This window comes from Loxodonta africana, chromosome 7 (assembly GCF_030014295.1).
Source record: "Loxodonta africana isolate mLoxAfr1 chromosome 7, mLoxAfr1.hap2, whole genome shotgun sequence".
NCBI classification, from domain to species: Eukaryota; Metazoa; Chordata; class Mammalia; order Proboscidea; family Elephantidae; genus Loxodonta; species Loxodonta africana.
The window spans coordinates 36,253,321-36,275,205 of NC_087348.1; the positions used below are offsets into that span (position 1 = coordinate 36,253,321).

The 21,885-nt window shown below is 38.1% G+C and overlaps 1 protein-coding gene and 1 non-coding gene across 5 annotated transcripts in view; both read left to right on the top strand.

Annotated features, from left to right (window-relative positions):
- The window catches only part of CKAP5 (cytoskeleton associated protein 5), a 113,252-nt gene that overhangs the window by 65,172 nt on the left and 26,195 nt on the right, over nucleotides 1–21,885 (top strand). For all 4 annotated transcript variants that reach the window (XM_003412252.4, XM_010592087.3, XM_064288188.1 and 1 more), the window contains 9 exons: nucleotides 683–811; nucleotides 13,617–13,811; nucleotides 14,165–14,297; nucleotides 15,341–15,429; nucleotides 17,148–17,273; nucleotides 18,581–18,730; nucleotides 19,039–19,242; nucleotides 19,458–19,593; nucleotides 20,043–20,236. In XM_003412252.4, the coding sequence (XP_003412300.2) occupies nucleotides 683–811; nucleotides 13,617–13,811; nucleotides 14,165–14,297; nucleotides 15,341–15,429; nucleotides 17,148–17,273; nucleotides 18,581–18,730; nucleotides 19,039–19,242; nucleotides 19,458–19,593; nucleotides 20,043–20,236 (1,356 nt within the window). The remainder of the gene's footprint in view (nucleotides 1–682; nucleotides 812–13,616; nucleotides 13,812–14,164; nucleotides 14,298–15,340; nucleotides 15,430–17,147; nucleotides 17,274–18,580; nucleotides 18,731–19,038; nucleotides 19,243–19,457; nucleotides 19,594–20,042; nucleotides 20,237–21,885) is intronic.
- LOC111751259 (small nucleolar RNA SNORD67) lies at nucleotides 19,719–19,829 on the top strand. Its single transcript, XR_002786349.1, has one exon. It is a non-coding gene; the product is annotated as a small nucleolar RNA SNORD67 (small nucleolar RNA).

The following is a 21,885-nucleotide window of genomic DNA, read 5'->3' on the forward strand; positions in this document are numbered from 1 at the left end:
AATCATTATAAAAAGTATTGGTTTAAAGAGTCTGAATAAATATATGAATTTAGGAGTCATGAGTTTCTACTTTTTTCCCTGAACTACTAGAGTGAGGTCTTCTAGTAGTTCAGTGAGATCTGTGTGGTTTCACAGTCCTGGGATTAGTGTCATTGCAAATTTCAGGCCTTTTGTATTTAGCCCTAGATTAACTATTTGAATGTTTACTTTTTTGTGATTCAATTAATTTGAGGAATTGGGCTATTTTAATATTTTTTATCTCAATAAGTCCCTCTGATTCAATGAACACAAACTAATATAAAAACATAACTTAAATTTTCAGTTGAATTATTAGCAGTTTCAGTCTTAACCATTATGGGGTTTCTGACATATAGGATAACAATCCTTAGCAGATAGTCCTGAACATATGAACCCCCAGAGATTCAGGAAAGAAAATCTTAAGGAGTTTATTCCTTTTACATGATTTTTATGCCCAATTCATTGTTTTGCCTAATTAACAGAGTCTAAGATCTTTACATTTGGGGGAAAAAGAAAAAAACTTTACATTTCAGTTTTATGTTTCTGCCTCACTTTGAAGTTTTAGTACAGCCAGAGAATTTGATTCACTCTCAGATATAACAAGTTTTTCACCCCTATCTCCAGAGCATAGTTGATATTTTTGCTAATTCTCTTCTCCCATAAGAACAATGTTCGAGCTGCTGCCCTAGCGACTGTGAATGCTTGGGCTGAACAGACCGGCATGAAGGAATGGCTGGAGGGAGAAGACCTTTCTGAAGAGCTCAAAAAGGAAAATCCCTTCTTGAGACAAGAGGTTAGTAGGATTAATAATCATATGCTTTGCTAATGTCTTTTACCTTTGCAGGTGCTTAAGCCTGCCTAATATATATGTATGGTGAAAAGAGTTTCATTATAAAACAGTTACTAAAATTTCTGGAGCTTTTGTGTTCATGTGCTGCTGCCTTTTTTCCCCCCATAAGCTTCTTTAACAAACTTTTAAAGGACTAACCTCTTTGGGAAACCTCTCTTTTCTTGAACTCTTAAGTAGTAGAGGTTTCAATCAGAACATAAAAATAAATACAAGGCGGGGCCAAGATGGCTGACTAGGTAGAAGCTACCTCGGATCCCTCTTGCAACAAAGACTTGGAAAAACAAGTAAATCGATCACATATATGACAGTCTATGAACCCTGACCATCAAATACAAATCTAAAGAGTTGACCTGAGTGACAGAGACTCAGCCAGCGCAAGCAGGCTGCACACTGACGCGGCTAACGAGAGAATGAGCAACAACGGGGAAGCAGCAACTGTTTGCAGAGCCTAGAGCCAGCGTCCCAGTCAGAAAACCTTGGCGCCGGGCTTTGGACTGGGCACAGGGGAGCTGAGCACGGCGTCCTGAGACAGCGCAAACATGGGACGCAGCCCTAGCCCCCAGAAGTGACCTGAGGGGAAGCCCAGCCAGTGCATGTGGGCAGCGCGGTGACGGGGCTGACAGGAGGACAAGTCACCAGGAGGCAACGACTGGTTTTGGAGCCTGGAGTGCGGCGTCCCAGCCGGGGAACCTTGGCACTGGGCTTTGGACTAGGAGCGGAGGAACTGACTATGGGTTCTGAGACAGCACAAGCACAGGATGCGGGCCTGACCCTCAGGGACAGTCTTGACCCAGCCAAAGCACACAGGCTACACACCCCTCGGGAGTCTCAGATAAAACAGTCATCACCAAGCAAGATAAGTAACTTTGTCTATATTCCTGGGTGCTACTCTCTCCTGTCTATCTGATCCCTCCCCTCCCCTTCCCAGGTAGCTTCATTAACATTGGAATTTCCTGGGCCAGACAGTGAAGTGCTCTGCGTTTTTGTTTTTTGTTTTTTTTTGTCTTTTCCTAACCCATTCTCCTGGCCTGAGAGAAGCAGCTACAAAAAACCCAGGGACCAAAAATCCTTCCCTGACTTCCCGAAATTGGACTAAAAATACAGAACCAGCTCCAGCCAAGCATATGAGATCCACACTCTTGGGCTTTCATCCCTACAGGGAACAAGGTGTCTATTATAAAGCAAAGGCAATTCTGATAGTGATCTGACTGTAATTGTTTTAGGGTATTACTGGAAAGACAAGTTTCCCAGATCTGATATCTCTACCTACTAAACAGAGCCATCACTGGCCCACAACAGGGAACTGGAAGCTGAAGCTCCACCGAAACCACCTAGCCTCCTGCCACAGGGGTCTGAGAATAGTGACACCTACCAGTCTTTAGAGGTACATGCATTGGGTGCCTAAGGTACAGCTGCAGAGGCCACCCACAAAAGTGCTTAAGGAATAGAGACACACCTACCTCACTGGCACTTAGGGGAAGCCTGTCAGCATCCTGCCCACCCTGGAGTGTGACCCCCTGCTGCTACTAGAATCTGGTGCACACACCTATCACCATTACTCCTCTAAGTGAATAGGTGACAGTCTACACCACACACTTGGTGACCGAAAATCAGATTCTACTTAAGAATAGTGAATAGACTCTTAGGCTTATATATCTTGTAACAGCCCAAAACCAGCTGGTAATAGGATATAAGTGATTCAAAGGCTACAGCAATCAAGACAGCGCAATCTAGTAGCCCATCTACGTGTATTGAAAGAAAACAAAAGAAGATATGACTCAGTGAGCAAATATAAAATAAATCATTACAATCTCTTATAGATGGTTCGGAGACAGCAGTCAATATCAAACCACATAAAGAAGCAGACCATGATTGCTTCTACAACTCCCCAAATTAAAGAATCAAAATCTTTCCTAAATGAAGATACACTCCTGGAATAGCCAGATGCAGAATATAAAAAACTAATTTGCAGAATGCTTCAAGACATCAGGGATGACCTCAAAAATGAAATAAGGCAATCTACAGAAAAAGCCAAGGAACACACTGATAAAGCAGTTGAAGAAATCAAAAAGATTATTCAAGAACATAGTGGAAAAATCAATAAGCTGCAAGAATCCATAGAGAGACAGCACGCAGAAATCCAGAAGATTAACAATAAAATTACAGAATTAGACAACTCAATAGGAAGTCAGAGGAGCAGAGTCGAGCAATTGGAATGCAGAGTGGGGGAGCTGGAGAAAACGCAGTTGACACCAATATAATAGAAGAAAAATCAGATAAAAGAATTTTAAAAAATGAAGAATCCCTAAGAATCACGTGGGACTATATCAAGAAGAATAACTTGCGTGTGATTGGAGTTCCAGAACAGGGAGAGATAACAGAAAATACAGAGAGAATAGTTGAAGATCTCTTGGCAGAAAACTTCCCTGACATCATGAAAGACGAAAGGATATCTATCCAAGATGCTCATCGAACCCCGTTTAAGAATGATCCAAAAAGAAAATCACCGAGACATATTATCATCAAACTTGCCAAAACCAAAGATAAAGAGAAAATTTTAAAAGCAGCCAGGGATAAAAGAAAGGTCTCCTACAAAGCAGAATCAATAAGAATAAGTTCAGACTACTCAGCAGAAACCATGCAGCAAAGAAGGCAATGGGATGACATACACAGAGCACTGAAGGAGAAAAACTGCCAGCCAAGGATCATATATCCAGCAAAACTCTCTCTGAAATACGAAGGCGAAATTAAGATATTTACAGATAAACACAAGCTTAGAGAATTTGCAAAAACCAAACCAAAGCTACAAGAAATACTAAAGGAAATTGTTTGGTCAGAAAACCAATAATATCAGATAACAGCACAACACAAGGTCACAGAACAGAGCATCCTGATATCAACTCAAATAGGGAAATCACAAAAACAAATTAAGATTAAAAAAAAAAAAAAAAGGCTCAAAACAGGGAATCATTGAAGTCAATATGTAAAAGATCACAATAATCAAAAAGAGGGACTAAATACAGGTGGCATAGAACTGCCATATGGAGAGGGATACAAGGCAATATAGGACAACACAAGTTAGGTTTTTACTTAGAAAAATAGGGGTAAATATTAAGGTAACCACAAAGAGGTATAACAACTCCATAACTCAAAAACCAAGAAAAACGTAACGACTCAGCAAACATAAAGTCAAATACTATGAAAATGAGGATCTCACAATTTACAAAGAAAAATGTCTCAGCACAAAAAAGTAACTGGAAAAATGAAACTGTCAGCAACACATAAAAAGGCATCAAAATGACAACACTAAACACTTATTTATCTATAATTATGCTGAATGTAAATCGACTAAATGCACCAATAAGGAGACAGAGAGTCTCAGACTGGATAAAGAAACACGATCCGTCTATATGCTGCCTACAAGAGACACACCTTAGACTTAGAGACACAAGCAAACTAAAACTCAAAGGATGGAAAAAAATATATCAAGCAAACAACAAGCAAAAAAGAGCAGGAGTAGCATTATTAATTTCTGACAAAATAGACTTTAAAGTTAAATCCACCACAAAGGATAAAGGAGGACACCACATAATGATTAAAGGGACAATAGACCAGGAAGATAAAACCATATTAAATATTTATGCACCCAGTGACAGGGCTGCAAGATACATAAAAAAAACTTTAACAGAACTGAAGAGTGAGATAGACACCTCCACAATTACAGTAGGAGACTTCAACACACCACTTTTGGAGAAGGACAAGACTTCCAATAAGAAGCTCAGTACAGACACAGAAGACCTAATTGCTACAATCAACCAACTTGACCCCATAGACTTCTACAGAACAGTCCACCCAACAGTTGCAAAGTATACTTTTTTTTCTAGTGAACATGGAACATTCTCTAGAAAAGATCACATATTAGGTCATAAAACAAACCTTTGCAGAATCCAAAACATCAAAATATTACAAAGCATCTTCTCAGACCACAAAGCCATAAAAGTGGAAATCAATAATAGAAAAATCAGGGAAAAGAAATCAAATACGTGGAAACTGAACAATACCCTGCTGAAAAAAGACTGGGTTATAGAAGACATTAAGGAGGGAATAAAGAAATTCATAGAATGCAACGAGAATGAAAACACCTTCTATCAAAACCTCTGGAGCACAGCAAAAGCAGTGCTCACAGGTCAATTTATATTGATAAATGCACACATACATAAAGAAGAAGGAGCGAAAATCAGAGAACTGTGCCTACAACTTGAACAAATAGAAAGCGAGCAACAAAAGAATCCATCAGGCACTAGAAGAAAACAAATAATAAAAATTAGAGCTGAACTAAATGAATTAGAGAACAGAAAAACAATTGAAAGAATTAACAAAGCCAAAAGCTGGTTCTTTGAAAAAATTAACAAAATTGATAAACCATTGACCAGACTGACAAAAGAAATAAAGGAAAGGAAACAAATAACCCGAATAAGAAACGAGATGGGCCATATCACAACAGACCCAACTGAAATTAAAAGAATAAGAAACGAAATGGGCCATATAACAACAGACCCAACTGAAATTAAAAGAATCATATCAGATTATCATGAAAAATTGTACTCTAACAAATTTGCAAACCTAGAAGAAATGGATGAATTCCTAGAAAAACACTACCTACCTAAACTAACACAATCAGAAGTAGAACAACTAAATAGACCCGTAACAAAAAAAGAGATTGAAAAGGTAATCAAAAAACTCCCAACAAAAAAAAAAAACCCTGGCCTGGACGGCTTCACTGCAGAGTTTTGCCAAACTTTCAGAGAAGAGTTAACACCGCTACTAGTAAAGATATTTCAAAGCATAGAAAATCATGGAATACTACCTAACTCATTCTATGAAGCCACCGTATCCCTGATACCAAAACCAGGTAAAGACACCACAAAAAAAGAAAATTACAGACCTATATCCCTCATGAACATGGATGTAAAAATCCTCAACAAAATTCTAGCCAATAGAATTCAACAATATCAAAAAAAATAATTCACCATTATCAAGTGGGATTTATACCAGGTTTTATGCAAGGTTGGTTTAATATTAGAAAAACCATTAATGTAATCTACCGTATAAATAAAACAAAAGACAAAAACCACATGATCTCATCAATTGATGCAGAAAAGGCATTTGACAAAGTCCAACACCCATTCATGATAAAGACTTTCAGCAAAATAGGAATAGAAGGAAAATTCCTCAACATAGTAAAGGGCATGTATACAAAGCCAACAGCCAGCATCGTTCTAAATGAAGAGAGCGTGAAAGCATTTCCCTTGAGAACGGGAACCAGACAAGGATGCCCTTTATCACCGCTCTTATTCAACATTGTGCTAGAAGTCCTAGCCAGAGCAATTAGGCTAAACAAAGAAATAAAGGGCATCCAGACTGGTAAGGAGGAAGTAAAGTTATCTCTGTTTGCAGATGACATGATCTTATACACAGAAAACCCTAAGGAATCCTCCAGAAAACTACTGAAACTAATAGAGTTTGGCAGAGTCTCAGGTTACAAGATAAACATACAAAAATCCCTTGGATTCCTCTATATCAACAAAAAGAACATCGAAGAGGAAATCACCAAATCAATACCATTCACAGTAGCCCTCAAGAAGATAAAATACTTAGGAATAAATCTTACCAAAGATGTAAAAGACCTATACAAAGAAAACTACAAAGTAACTAGTGCAGGAAACTAAAAGGGACCTACATAAATGGAAAAACATACCTTGCTTATGGATAGGAAGTCTTAACATAGTAAAAATGTCTATTCTACCAAAAACCATCTATACATACAATGCGCTTCCGATCCAAATTCCAGTGACGTTTTTTAATGTGATGGAGAAACAAATCACCGTCTTCATATGGAAGGGAAAGAAGCCCTGGATAAGTAAAGCAGTACTGAGAAAGAACAAGAAAGTGGGAGGCCTCACTCTACCTGATTTTAGAACCTATTATACAGCCACAGTAGTCAAAACAGCCTGGTACTGATACAACAACAGGCACATAGACCAATGGAACAGAATTGAGAACCCAGATATAAATCCATCCACGTGTGAGCAGCTGATATTTGACAAAGGCCCAGTGTCAGTTAATTGGGGAAAAGACAGTCTTTTTAACAAATGGTGCTGGCATAACTGGATATCCATTTGCAAAAGAATGAAACAGGACCCATACCTCACACCATGCACAAAAACTAACTCCAAGTGGATCAAAGACCTAAACATAAACACTAAAACGATAAAGATCATGGAAGAAAAAATAGGGACAACCTTAGGAGCCCTAATACAAGGCATAAACAGAATACAAAACATTACCAAAAATGACGAAGAGAAACCAGATAACTGGGAGCTCCTAAAAATCAAACACCTATGCTCATCTAAAGACTTCACCAAAAGAGTAAAAAGACCACCTACAGATTGGGAAAAAATTTTCAGCTATGACATCTCCGACCAGCACCTGATCTCTAAAATCTATATGATTCTGTCAAAACTCAACCACAAAAAAACAAACAGCCCAATCAAAAGTGGGCAAAGGATATGAACACGCACTTCACTAAAGAAGATATTCAGGCAGCTAACAGAAATATGAGAAAATGCTCTCGATCATTAGCCAGTAGAGAAATGCAAATTAAACCTACGATGAGATTCCATCTCACTCCAACAAGGCTGGCATTAATCCAAAAAACACAAAATAATAAATGTTGGAGAGGCTGTGGAGAGATTGGAACTCTTATACACTGCTGGTGGGAATGTAAAATGGTACAACCACTTTGGAAATCTATCTGGCGTTTTCTTAAAAAGTTAGAAATAGAACTACCATATAACCCAGAAATCCCACTCCTCAGAATATACCCTAGAGAAATAAGAGCCTTTACACGAACAGATATATGCACACCCATGTTTATTGCAGCAGTCTTTACAATAGCAAAAAGCTGGAAGCAACCAAGGTGTCCATCAATGGATGGATGGTTAAATAAATTGTGGTATATTCACACAATGAAATACTACGCATCGATAAAGAACAGTAACAAATCTGTGAAGCATTTCATAACATGGAGGAACCTGGAAGGCATTATGCTTAGTAAAATTAGTCAGATGCAAAAGGACAAATATTGTATAAGACCACTATTATAAGATCTTGAGAGATAATATAAACTGAGAAGAACACATTCTTTTGTGGTTACAAGAGTGGGGAGGGAGGGAGGGCGGGAGAGGGTTATTTACTGATTAGTTAGTAGATAAGAACTGCTTTAGATGAAGGGAAGGACAATACTCAATACAGGGAAGGTCAGCTCAACTGGACTAGACCAAAAGCAGTTTCCGGGATAAACTGAATGCTTCAAAGGTCAGCGGAGCAAGGGCAGGGGTTTGGGGACTATGGTTTAAGGGGTTTTTTAAGTCAATTGGCAAAATAATTCTATTATGAAAACATTCTGCATCCCACTTTGAAGTGTGGTGTCTGGGGTCTTAAATGCTAACAAGCGGCCATCTAAGATGCATCAATTGGTCTCAACCCACCTGGATCAAAGGAGAATGAAGAACACCAAGGTCACACGGTAAGTAGGAGCCCAGGAGACAGAAAGGGCCACATGAACCAGAGACTTACATCATCCTGAGACCAGAAGAAGTAGATGGTGCCCAGCCACAACTGATGACTGCCCTGACAGGGAGCACAACAGAGAACCCCTGAGGGAGCAGGAGAGCAGTGGGATGCAGACCCCAAATTCTGATAAAACGACCAGACTTAATGGTCTGACTGAGACTAGAGGAATCCCGGCGGTCATGGTCCCCAAACCTTCTGTCGGCCCAGGACAGGAACCATTCCCGAAGACAACTCATCAGACATCGAAGAGACTGGACAATGAGTTGGAGAGAGATGCTGATGAAGAGTGAGCTACTTGTATCAGGTGGACACTTGAGACTGTGTTGGCATCTCCTGTCTGGAGGGGAGATGGGAGGATAGAGAGGGTTAGAAACTGGCAAAAGTGTCACGAAAGGAGAGACTGGAAGGAGGGAGCGAGCTGACTCATTAGGGGAAGAGTAAATGGGAGTACGTAGTAAGGTGTCTATAAGCTTATATGTGGGAGACTGACTTGATTTGTAAACTTTCACTTAAAGCACAATAAAAATTATTGAAATAAATAAATACAAAGTTCAACATTCAAAAATTCATCCATGTTAATCCACCATATCAATAGGCTAAAGAAGAAAAATCGGATGAACGTTTAGCTGACACAGAAAAAAGTTTGACAAAATCTAACATTCATGATAAGAAAAGCTCCTAGCAAGTTAGGAATGGAGAATTACCTGAAATTGATAAAGAGCATCTGCAAAAAAACCTACAGCTAACATACTTAATGGTGAAAGACTGAGTACTTAGGCCCTAAGACTGGCAAAAAGCAAAGATGCTGATTCAACATAGTACTAGAATTTCTAATCACTTCAGGCAGGCAAGAAAGAGGAATGAAGAGTATGTCACTTGGAAAGGAATAGAACTGTCCCTAATTGCAAATGACATGATTTCACAGAAAATATAAAAGAATCCAGAAATAAACTCCTAGAAGTAGTAAGTCAGTTCAGAAAGGTTGCAGGATAAAAGATCAGCACACAAAAATTAATCACGTTTCTTTGTACTACGATAAACATGTGGAAACCAAAATTAAAAATGCAGTACCATTTACAGTCACTCCAAAGAAAATCCTTAGGTATACACTAACAAAACAAATAGAGACTATGTGTGCTTAAAATTACAAAATGTTGAAGCAAAGAAGACATAGTTTTGCTGTGTTCATGGATTGGAAGACTCAACATACTAGAAATGTCAGTTCTTACCAAATCTATAGGTTTACTGCAGTTCCTATCAAAATTCCAGCAAGATATTTTTTATAGACATAGACAAACTTACTCTAAAATTTATGCAGAAAGGTACAAGACTTAGAATAGCTGAAACAATTTTAACAAAGAATAAAGTAGGAAAATCACGAGATACTAAAACTAAAAACCTGTTGCCATAAAGTCAGTTTGACTCATGGAGACCCCATGTGTGTCAGAGTAGAACGGCACTCCATAGCATTTTCAATAGCTGTAATCTTACAGAAGATCATGAAGCCTTTCTTCCCTACCAGATGTTAAGGCTTACTATATTGCTACAGTAATCAAAACATTTTAGTCTTAGTGGAGGGATAGACATGTCAATCAGAGGAACAGGGGAGCTCAGAAATAGACTCACAAAAATATGGTCAACTAATTTTTGACAAAGCCATAAAAGCAGTTCAATGCAGGAAGGATAGCCTTTTTGACAAATCATTCTGAAGCGTTTGGACATCCATAGACCAAAAAATGAATCTTCACCTAAACTTTGCACAAAAATTAATTCCAAATGTATCATGGACTTAAATGTAAAACATAAAACTATAGTCTTCAGGACTTAGGGCTAGGCAAAGAATTCTTAGACTTAATATTAAAAGCATAACTCATAAAAGGAAAAATTAGTAAATTGGAGCTTATCAAAATTAAAAATTTTACTCTGCAAAAGACCGTGTGAAGAGAATGAATATTTGTAAACTCTATATCCAATAAAGAACTAATATCTGGGATATATAAAGAGCTCTCAAAACTCAACAGTAAAAAAAATTTAATTAGAAATTGGGCTAAAGATATGAACAGACATTTCACTGAAAAGAATATCCAGATGGGAAATAAGCACATGAAAGATGTTAAACAGCTTTTGCCGCTGTTGTTGTTAGGTGCTGTTGAGTCAGTTCTGACTCATAGCGACCCTATGAACAACAGAACGAAACACTGCCCGGTCCTCCGCCATCCTTACAGTCGTCATGCTTGAGCTCATTGTTGCAGCCACTGTGTCTGTCCACCTTGTTGAGGGCCTTCCTGTTTTCCCCTGACCCTGTACTCTGCCAAGCATGATGTCGTCCTCCAGGGACTGAGCCCTCCTGACAACATATCCAAAGTATGTAAGACGCAGCCTTGCCATCCTTGCTTCTAAGGAGCATTCTGGTTATACTTCCAAGACGGATTTGTTCCTTCTTTTGACAGTCCATGGTATATTCAGTATTCTTTGGCAACACTACAATTCGAAGGCATCAGTTCTTCTTCAGCCTTCCTTATTCATTGTCTATCTTTCACATGCATTTGATGCGATTGAAAATACCATGGCTTGGGTCATGCGCACCTTAGTCTTCAAGGTGACATCTTTGCTCTTCGACACTTTAAAGAGGTCCTTTGCAACAGATTTACCCAATGCAATGCGTCTTTTGATTTCTTGACTGCTGCTTCCATGGCTGCTGATCGTGGATCCAAGTAAAATGAAATCCTTGACAACTTCAATCTTTTCTCTGTTTATCATGATGTTGCTCATTGGTCCAGTTGTGAGGATTTTTGTTTCCTTTATGTTGAGGTGCAATCTATACTGAAGGCTGTGGTCTTTGATCTTCATTAGTAAGTGCTTCAAGTTCTCTTCACTTTCAGCAAGCAAGGTTGTGTCATCTGCATAACACAGGTTGTTAATGAGTCTCCCTCCAATCCTGATGCCCCGTTTTGCCGTTAGGGAAAACAAATTAAAACTACAATGAGATATTATTACACACCTGTCAGAATGGCTAAAGTCAAGATTGATAATCCTGATGAGTATGTAGAGAAACTGGGGTACTTACAAGTTGCTGGTGGGAAAGTAAAATTTTACAGCTACTCCAGAAAACAGCTGGGGAGTTCCTTATATAAAACGAGACATGCAGTTACCGTATGACTCAGCAACTGCGGCTCTTGGGTATTGAACCCAGAAAATGAAAACTTACTATACAGAAGCCTGTACACAAATGTTCATAGCTTTATTTGTAATAGTCAAAAACTGGAAACAGTCTAGATGTCCTTCAACAGGTGAATGGTTAAACAAACTTGTACATCCATACCATGGAATACTATTCAGCAAGAAGAAGGAATGAACTATTGATACATGTGACTCCTTTAGTAAATATCCAGGGAATTATGCTGTGTGACAATAGCCAATCCCAAAAGGTCATATACTGTATGATTCCATTTATATATCATGTTTGAAATGACAGAATTTTAGAAATGGGGAACAGATTAGTAATTGCCAGGCATTAGGGATGTGGCAGAGAGGAAAGGATATGGGTGCAGCTACAAATGGGCCACATTAGATTCTTATGATGCAACTGTTCAGTGTCTTTACTGTGGTGGTGGATATATTAATGTACATGTGATAAAATTGTTTAGAGGTAAATACAGACATGCATACTACAAGTGAGCAGAAGTAAAAGGGGAAATCTAAATAAGATCAATGGATTGTGTCAATTCAATATCCTGATTGTGATAATTGTACTGTATTTTGCAAAATGCTATTATTGGAGAAAACTGGGTAAAGGTTACATGAACTCTCTCTGTATTTCTTATAATGGCATGTGAATCTTTAATCTCAGTGAAAATTTCTATTAAAAAATAAATACAAATATGAATTGTTTTAGAGGTGCAGAGAAAAACTGTTGGTGTAATGTGAAAACAGAAGTCTTGGAGAGTTTGTCTTTTGATAAAATAAACGTTTTGTGTCTTTAAAAAAAACAAAAACCAAACCCAATGCCATTGAGTTGCTTCCAACTCTTAGGGACCCTATGGAACAGACTAGAACTGCCTCTTGGGGTTTCCAAGGCTGTAATCTTTTACCAAAGAAAAACTGATGCCTTTGAATTATGGTGTTGGTGAAGCATATTGAGGAAACCCTGGTGGCATAGTGGTTAAGTGCTATGGCTGCTAACTAAAAGGTTGGCAGTTCAAATCCACCAAGCGCTCCTTGGAAACTCTGTGGGGCAGTTTTACTCTGTCCCGTAGGGTCGCTATGAGTCAGAATTGACTCGACGGCAATAGATTTTGGTTTTGGTTGAAGAATATTGAATATACCATGGACTGCCAAAAGAACTAGCAAATCTGTCTTGGGAGAAGTACAGCCAGAATGCTCCTTAGAAATTACAATGGCCAAACTTCATCTCACATGCTTTGCACATGTTATCAGGAGGGATCAGTCCCTGGAGAAGACATCATGCTTGGTAAAGTAGAGGGTCAGTGAAAATGAGGAAGCCCCTCAACAAGTTGGATTGACACAGTGGCTGCAACAGTGGGCTCAAATGTAGCAACAATCATGAGGTTGGGGCAGGACCAGGCAGAGTTTCATTGTGTTGCACATAGTGTCACTAAGTATGAGTTGGAACTGACTGGACAGCAGTGCAAACTTCTACAGAAGCAGACTTTCTCCTGTAGAGCAGCTGATGAGTTTCAACTGCTGACCTTTAGTTAGCAGCTGAGCTACTTATCCACTGCGCCATCAGGGCTCCTCTTTGAGTCTTTAATAGCTTGACTATTTCTTAGAACTTAAAAAAAAAAATAAAAAGGAGATAAATGGAAGCTTTTCATCTTGAAAAGTCGTTAAGAACCGTTAAAGCTTTATCATTTAATGTCTACATATGGTCTAAAGAACTGTGTCCTTGTCTTAAAGATTATTGTCATCTTTGCATATATTATTTAAATATGGCGCAATTCTTGAGCAATGAAAATTGTTGAATGTATATTGGAAAGATGAAGTGTAAGAGCTAACTCACTGCAGTGTTTGGCACTGATAAAGTCATTAAGCCTAAGATCATAAGTATAATTTCTACTTCAAGTGTGTAACTAATCTTTATTTCTTTTGGCAGCTTCTGGGCTGGCTAGCTGAGAAACTACCCACTCTTCGTTCCACCCCAACAGACCTTATCCTCTGTGTTCCTCATCTCTACTCCTGTCTAGAGGACCGTAATGGAGATGTACGAAAAAAGGCCCAAGATGCCTTGCCCTTCTTCATGATGCATTTAGGGTATGAGAAGATGGCCAAGGCTACTGGGAAACTAAAGGTACTACGTGTTGTTTTTGTTGTTGTTGTGTGCCATTAGAAAAATACTGAACGTGATTTATAGAAGCAGAAGATCATACTACCCCCCATGAGTTCCAACTTGAATTCCTGATGAGAACAAAAATAAAATATTTAGCAAAAGGCGAAAATCCTGACCTTCTAGGATGATAACTAATTTAGTGTGACTTCATAATGTGTGTTACGTCTCTTGCACTGTGTGCTGCATCCCTTACTTCATTAGTATTTTAAAACTAGGAGTCCAGTCATTTGTCTGACAGCAGATCTGTTAGTAAACATAGTATGAGTGTATCATTTATGTGATCTCTCACTTCGTGTGTTATATTGTCTCCCTAGCCAACTTCTAAAGATCAGGTATTGGCCATGCTAGATAAAGCCAAAGCTAATATGCCAGCCAAACCGGCACCTGCTAAAGCGACTTCCAAACCAGTAGGAGGGTCGGCTCCAGCCAAATTCCAGCCTGTGTCAGGTAACTGTCTCGAGAGGATTAAAGGGGAAGGAAGTAGTCCTAGGTAATTCTGTAAAGAAATCCAGCCGTCATTTTTCATCATGTTTTCTCACAGCCTAGATTCCAAGCCCTCCCTCTCTCCTTAACCTCCTTTCACAAACATTTGTCAAGTACCTATTTTATGTCAGGAACTGTGCTACAGGTACAAAGATGATTAATTCAGTTCCCAAGTCCAAAAAGGAGTCTTCAATGAATAGTACACTGAAATTTTCTGGAAAGCTAGTGACAGCCTATTTTTTAAAGTTCCTGCAACCATTTTCTGCTATTGGATATTATAACTGGAAAGAATGGAGACCACCTAGCTTAATATCCCCTTTATTAACAAATGAGGAAAGTCAAAGAGGTGAAGTGACTTGCTCAAACAGCCAGTCAATGCTTGAACCAGCATTGAATTCCACTTACTGGTTCACAAATGAGTTCTCCTTCCACTACACTTGGCTGTTTGTTCATCTATTCTAATATTTATTAATCTTCTTTAAGAGAAAATTCTTGATTTCTTCTTCCTGGTGTAAAAATTCCGTAATGTATAAATAGAACACTAACCTGGAAACTTTTCTCTTCTAAAGTTATTATTGCTTTAAAAAAACAATATTCTTCTGTTTAGTGGGATAGAAATTATTGGTGTTATAGTGTTAGAAATTTTACATGTATAAAACTTTTGGTATCAAACCATATATTCAGTTATAACGTTTATTAGAATCTTGCTATATAGCAGATATAGCGAAGTATCAAACATGAAAGACATTTTCCACCCTTAAGGAAATATCACTCTAGCAAAAATATTTTTTTTAACTGCATTTAGAAAATAGTTTTAAAACCACAACTTGAATGTTTGTAAAGAGATGTAAGTTTTCTGAATAAATTTCTTAAGGTTATGCTTAAAAAGGAAGTCAAGGATTCAAACTGCAGACTTTCTTATGACCATTATATACTGAACCTCCCCAGAATACAGTGATCTTATTTAGAGCTTGTATTTATAGTACATGCTTTTTTTTTCCTCAAAGCACCTGTTGAAGAGTCTGTTTCCAGCTCTGTAGAACCCAAACCTGATCCCAAAAAGGCCAAAACTCTAGGAGCTTCCTCGAAAGCAAAGGTATGTTAACATGGCATATTTAGATGGGAAATTGCTTTGAGTGCATTTTATACACCGACACATTCTATTAGGAAAGATGTGATATAATATGTGAAAGAACATTACCACCCCCGATATTATCAAGTATGCATGCAAGTGTTCTGTAGCTCATTTTTAATAAGGCCCAAAACCAGACATTCTGTCCTCAAAAGCTGCTGTCATGATTTTTGTTAAGCAGATCTTTGGGGGAAAATCTGCAGTAGTGAAGAGAGAGGATTTCTTATGTATCTCTGGCAGAATAAACACTTCAGACTGATTCTGATTTGAGAAAAGGGAGTTAAACAACTTCCTTCAATTTTGGCACAGTTAAGTTGTCCTGCTAGATGTTCTGGTTAGTCTACAACAAAATGCCTTTTGTCCCCACAGCATTGTAACTTTTTATGATGCATCACCAATCCTTTCAACGTCCGTTCAGAGTTGGATGATTTAAAGATACTTGTTCAAGTATTCGGCTTTAAGTATCTCCACTGGGTGTTTTTTCATTTAATTAAGTTTTTTAATTACAGCAAATTGTCATCAATTTCTATACCAAGATTCAGAGCTTGTCACTGTGTTCCAAGTATTGATTATTTAATAATTACAGAAGAAAAATCACAGAATTATGCAATTAGTTGTAAATCTAGTAGTAAATATAGAGAAAAATATTTCATTAACTGTGTATAACTGATAGAAGTGTAGAGTAGAAGCTGTTGTATTACCCAGTACATTTATTATACCCCCATCATAGAATGGGTACTCTCCGGCCATTCTTCTAAATATTACAATTATTTGTTTTTCTTTCCTACACACTTATGGTCTTTAACTCAGTGAATTAACTTAAATGGGTAATTAACTTCAAAACTATTCAGCGAAGCTGTTATTTTCCTACTCTTCTTCCTGTCCTTACCCTAAATTTAGCAAGTCTTTATTATTTTGATCATAAATGCTTCAAACTCTGTTATTAATGCCTTATCTTTCTTTTTCAGTCTTTTGCAGTTTACAAAGCATTTTCATGTACATTATTTCACATTTGTTTTGACTGAATGATTTCAGTGTCTGAACTAGAAAGAAAATTCTGACCAACTAGAAATAGTGAACTCTTGGTACATTTATAATCAAAATGATTCCAGTAATTCAATTCGTATTTTACCTTAAACGTAGGTACTGAGTGTTCATTATATTCTTTCCATCTGATACAGAGATTATAAATCTTGGGTTATTTTTTAAAACCACTTTCATGACTTAAGTATTTAAAATGCATCTTGCAACTTTCTCTAGAAGCAGGGCCAAGCATCTCAGATTATGTTGATGTGTGATAGAGATGCATTTAAATATGGAGAGAAACAGAAAAGCTTTCTGTTGGGTAGCTATAAATACTGTTGAAGATTTCAAGAAAGAAAAAGATTATACAATAAACAAAAAGAGTCTGTGACCCAGACCAATGATAGATAATGGCAGTTTTCCCAGCCATTACAAGGACTAACCAAGAGTTACTTAAGAATCCTATTAGAAACATTTCTAGAGAACATGGACCAAAACATATTATATGCAAGATTCTATGGAGCAGCTGTTACTTTCACGTGGAATATAATGTAGAGAGGCATCTCTGTTTTATATAGTGCCCTTTTACTGGGCAGCAACATCATATTCCTAAGGAGAAGTGACCTTGTTAATTAATCTTCCCTGAACCATGGTTGTAGAATACACAAGGAAAGAAAGTGCCAAGCAAAACAAGCTTAAAGGAGGATGATGACAAGTCTGGTCCTATTTTTATTGTTCTTCCAAATGGAAAGGAGCAAAGGATGAGAGATGAAAAAGGATTGAAGGTAAGAAAAGAAAAAGAATCTTCAGGAATTGGTTTGTTAGTGTTTGAATAGTCAAGAATAGTTTTGCAGTTTGAAATTCAGATCAGTGTAAAATAGCTTGTGATTTACTGACTCTTTTGCTTGTGAATTATGTCTTATTCTCTCTCTAAGACAACTTTATGGGCGCATTCATTCCTACAAAAGACCCTATAAAATGGAGCTATTGCCTATTGTTCCCTCCAATAGATAGGAAGGATTTAGAGGGTTTTTTATTTGTTTTTGTTTTTTTTTTTTTAGTTTTTAGAATAAAAAATGTAAAGTGTTCATAGATTTTTATCAACATACATATATAACGGGCTCTTTCTTTAAACCTTCTTGTACCCCAATATCTTAACAAGCAGATTTGGTGATTATGTATATGGCTAGTTCAGTCATTTCTCTTCTGACGTAGTTTGGTTTTGTTAGGCAGTTTTAATTTTTTTTCAAAATATGTGCATGGTTTTTTAAAAAAAAAAAAAAATCAAGTGGTATATAAAGTGCAGAGTGTAATAGGAAAAGCATGTCTCCCTCCCAGTCCAGTCTCCCCGCCATAGAGACAATTATTATTACTACTGGCTTTTTGGTGTATTACCCCAGACATACTTCATACGTTTACAAACCTATATGTATAAACACATAGCCCTTCCTTTGACACAAATGGGAACATGCCATATTCTTTGTTCTGTATCTTTTTTCTTTTAATCGTGTTTGAAATATCTTAAAAATCATTGATCTGTGTATATATTTATGTAACCTAATCATGAAAAATTTACTGATATACATTCTATATATTATATAGTATTCTTTTTATTGGTACATTGATAAACGTCCAGCTGACATTTAGGATATTTAAGTTGTTTCTAGTCTTTCAGTATTACAAACTTATGTGTAAGTCTTTGTGTACATATGCTAGTATATCTATTTAGATTCTTAGAGTGATGTGAGCATTTTTAATTTTGTTAGACATTTCAAAAATTTTCTCTATTAAGGTTGTGCTAACAGTGTCCGCTATGTTACACATTAATGTATAATTGACTTTTCTAGTAAGAATTCCTAAAAATTCTATTTATAGAAGATTTTCACATTTGTTAAGCTTCCAGCAATATGACAGCTTCAGAGTACATTTTGCGTTCATCTGTAATTACATGTGAATCATGTTGAATTCGAAACTTTCCTATTAAATTGGCTCCTCCAGCTGTATTAAGTAGGTTTCTCTACCTCGTTCTAGGTTACTACTAGCACTGCTGACATATAACCCCTTTTCACTGGGGTTTGTTTTTTCTTTTCAGGTGCTGAAGTGGAATTTTACTACTCCCCGGGATGAATACATTGAGCAACTAAAGATTCAAATGTCTAGCTGTGTGGCTAAATGGCTACAAGATGAGATGTTTCACTCAGACTTTCAGCATCATAACAAAGCCCTGGCTGTCATGGTTGATGTAAGTTTACAATAGATAAATATGCACGTACCTCAGGCATGCGAGCATACTGAGCCCTGTGAAACAATCAGAAGTTTATACAATTTGAGAAGGAAATGGAATATACCATGTTCACTGTTTTTAGAACTGTCTTGGTTTTTGATAGAATAAGTGACTACGTGGCTATATTTTTTAGGTCTTAAGTGGAGAGTTTAAAATCTTTCGTTTTCCTTTGGGGCTCTAGTAAAATTAAAGACGTACTTGCCTAATAGAACTTAAGTTTTTATATAGTCTTATTTGTGGGGAATTTTGTTTTATTTTGTTTTAAGCACTTGGAGAGTGAAAAAGAAGGTGTCATTGGCTGCCTGGATCTTATCTTAAAGTGGCTTACCCTGCGGTTTTTTGACACCAATACAAGTGTCCTAATGAAAACCCTAGAATATTTAAAATTACTCTTCACCCTGCTAAGTGAAGAGGAGTATCATCTTACTGAGAATGAAGCATCTTCCTTCATCCCCTATCTCATCCTCAAGGTAATGTATCGTTCTCACCCTGGAAAGCTACTTAAGCTTCCAGCTGACCTTAGTTCCTATACTTTTATTCCCTCTCCCGTTTTCATTTATTATTTGGTGATGCCTTCCACCTCTTGTTCCCATGCCTCTTTTCTTCAAGATGTAGAAATACATGGAAGAAGAGCCATTACTACTCAGAGAATGCCTCACTTAATCATTATTTCCTTGTTGATTAGGTTGGAGAACCAAAGGATGTCATTCGTAAAGACGTCCGTGCCATCCTGAACCGGATGTGCCTTGTCTACCCAGCCAGCAAGATGTTCCCTTTCATCATGGAAGGAACCAAATCCAAAAACTCTAAGCAGAGAGCAGGTGAAACCTATAATTTAAATCAAGGCATGGGTCTCCACAACAGTGACCCCTGAAAGAAAGTTTAGAGACGAACAAGAAAATTTGCTTAAAATCTGTGTAGTTGCTTCCAACCTTCTGATTTGGGCTGTGAGAATGATGAGTTGCACGCTGGTGGAGCCACAGTATCAAGTGATACAGGCGCTGCTCAGTACCTCCCTGGTGACAAAATCATGTGCACAGGGGCCATCTGACTCACATGCACATCCCTTTCTTCCAGGAGGACTTACTGTAATACCATTGTTTCATTGTGTGCTTTATAAGAAGGCAATAAACAAGAAAAAATTCTAAACAGAGCCGGAAGAAGATTTTAGCCCTTTTTACTTACACAAAGGGAAATGTATCTAGTAAAGATAGGTCTCTGCCAAACATGTGCCGAGTCTGTCATTAACCTAACCTTTCTCCCCCATCAGAGTGCCTGGAAGAGCTGGGGTGTCTGGTCGAGTCCTATGGCATGAATGTTTGCCAACCAACCCCAGGAAAAGCCTTAAAGGAGATAGCTATTCACATAGGAGACCGTGACAACGCTGTACGCAATGCCGCACTCAACACTATTGTAACGGTGTACAATGTACATGGTGATCAGGTGTTCAAACTGATTGGAAATGTGAGTGACTCCTTTTTTCTGAGCATTGTCTACGTGTTGTGAAAAGAACTCCAAGATCTCTTGGGTGTCAGATTTCATGCCATCTCAACTATATCTAAATTTTTACCACTTTTCATTAAACTCAACCTATCACTATGTCCTAGAATCCAGGTAAGCCCTTAAGGGTGCCTCTGGCTGTTGTAGGATGTTTAGGCTTCTGTTTTACTGAAAATCAAATTTTCTCTTCTGCACATTCTACGTACAGCAATTTGATTTTCAGAAAGGAGAACTGGCTGTTTTGGAACGAGGAGTCTTGAACTAAAGCCATGAGCCAGAATTCCCATACTCTTTAGGTCCTGCTTTTGGCTGCTTATTTCCTTTAAGCGAGTCACTGTGGTAGCTAGACCTTCATTCTTTACTCCAGTCACTTCTTTTTTTTTTTTTTATTAACTTTTATTGAGCTTCAAGTGAATGTTTACAAATCAAGTCAAACTGTCACATATAAGTTTATATACACCTTACTCTGTACTCCCACTTGCTCTCCCCCTAATGAGTCACCCCTTCCAGTCTCTCCTTTCCTGACAATTTTTCCAGCTTCCAACTCTCTCTATCCTCCCATCCCCTCTCCAGACAGGAGATGCCAACACAGTCTCAAGTGTCCACCTGATACAAATAGCTCACTCTTCATCAGCATCTCTCTCCTACCCATTGTCCAGTCCCTTTCATGTCTGATGAGTTGTCTTCGGGAATGGTTCCTGTCCGGGGCCAACAGAAGGTTTCGGGACCATGACCGCCAGGATTCCTCTAGTCTCAGTCAGACAATTAAGTCTGGTCTTTTTGTGAGAATTTGGGGTCTGCATCCCACTGATCTCCTGCTCCCTCAGGGGTTCTCTGTTGTGCTCCCTGTCAGGGCAGTCATCGGTTGTGGCCGGGCACCAACTAGTTCTTCTGCTCTCAGGATGATGTAGGTCTCTGGTTCATGTGGGCCTTTCTGTCTCTTGGGCTCTTAGTTATCATGCGACCTTGGTGTTCTTCATTCTCCTTTGATCCAGGTGGGTTGAGACCAATTGATGCACCTTAGATGGCCGCTTGTTAGCATTTAAGACCCCAGACACCACACTTCAAAGTGGGATGCAGAATGTTTTCATAATAGAATTATTTTGCCAATTGACTTAAAAAACCCCTTAAACCATAGTCCCCAAACCCCTGCCCTTGCTCCGCTGACCTTTGAAGCATTCAGTTTGTCCTGGAAACTTCTTTGCTTTTGGTCCAGTCCAGTTGAGCTGACCTTCCATGTATTGAGTATCGTCCTTCCCTTCAACTAAAGCAACTCTTACCTACTAACTAATCAGTAAAAAAAACCCTCTCCCACCCTTCCTCCCTCCCCACCTCGTAACCAAAAAAGTATGTGTTCTTCTCAGTTTATACTATTTCTCAAGATCTTATAATAGTGGTCTTATACAATATTTGTCCTTTTGCCTCTGACTAATTTCACTCAGCATAATGCCTTCCAGGTTCCTCCAAGTTATGAAATGTTTCATAGATTCGTCACTGTTCTTTATCGATGTGTAGTATTCCATTGTGTGAATATACCACAATTTATTTATCCATTCATCCATTGATAGACACCTCGGTTGCTTCCAGCTTTTTGCTATTGTGAACAGAGCTGC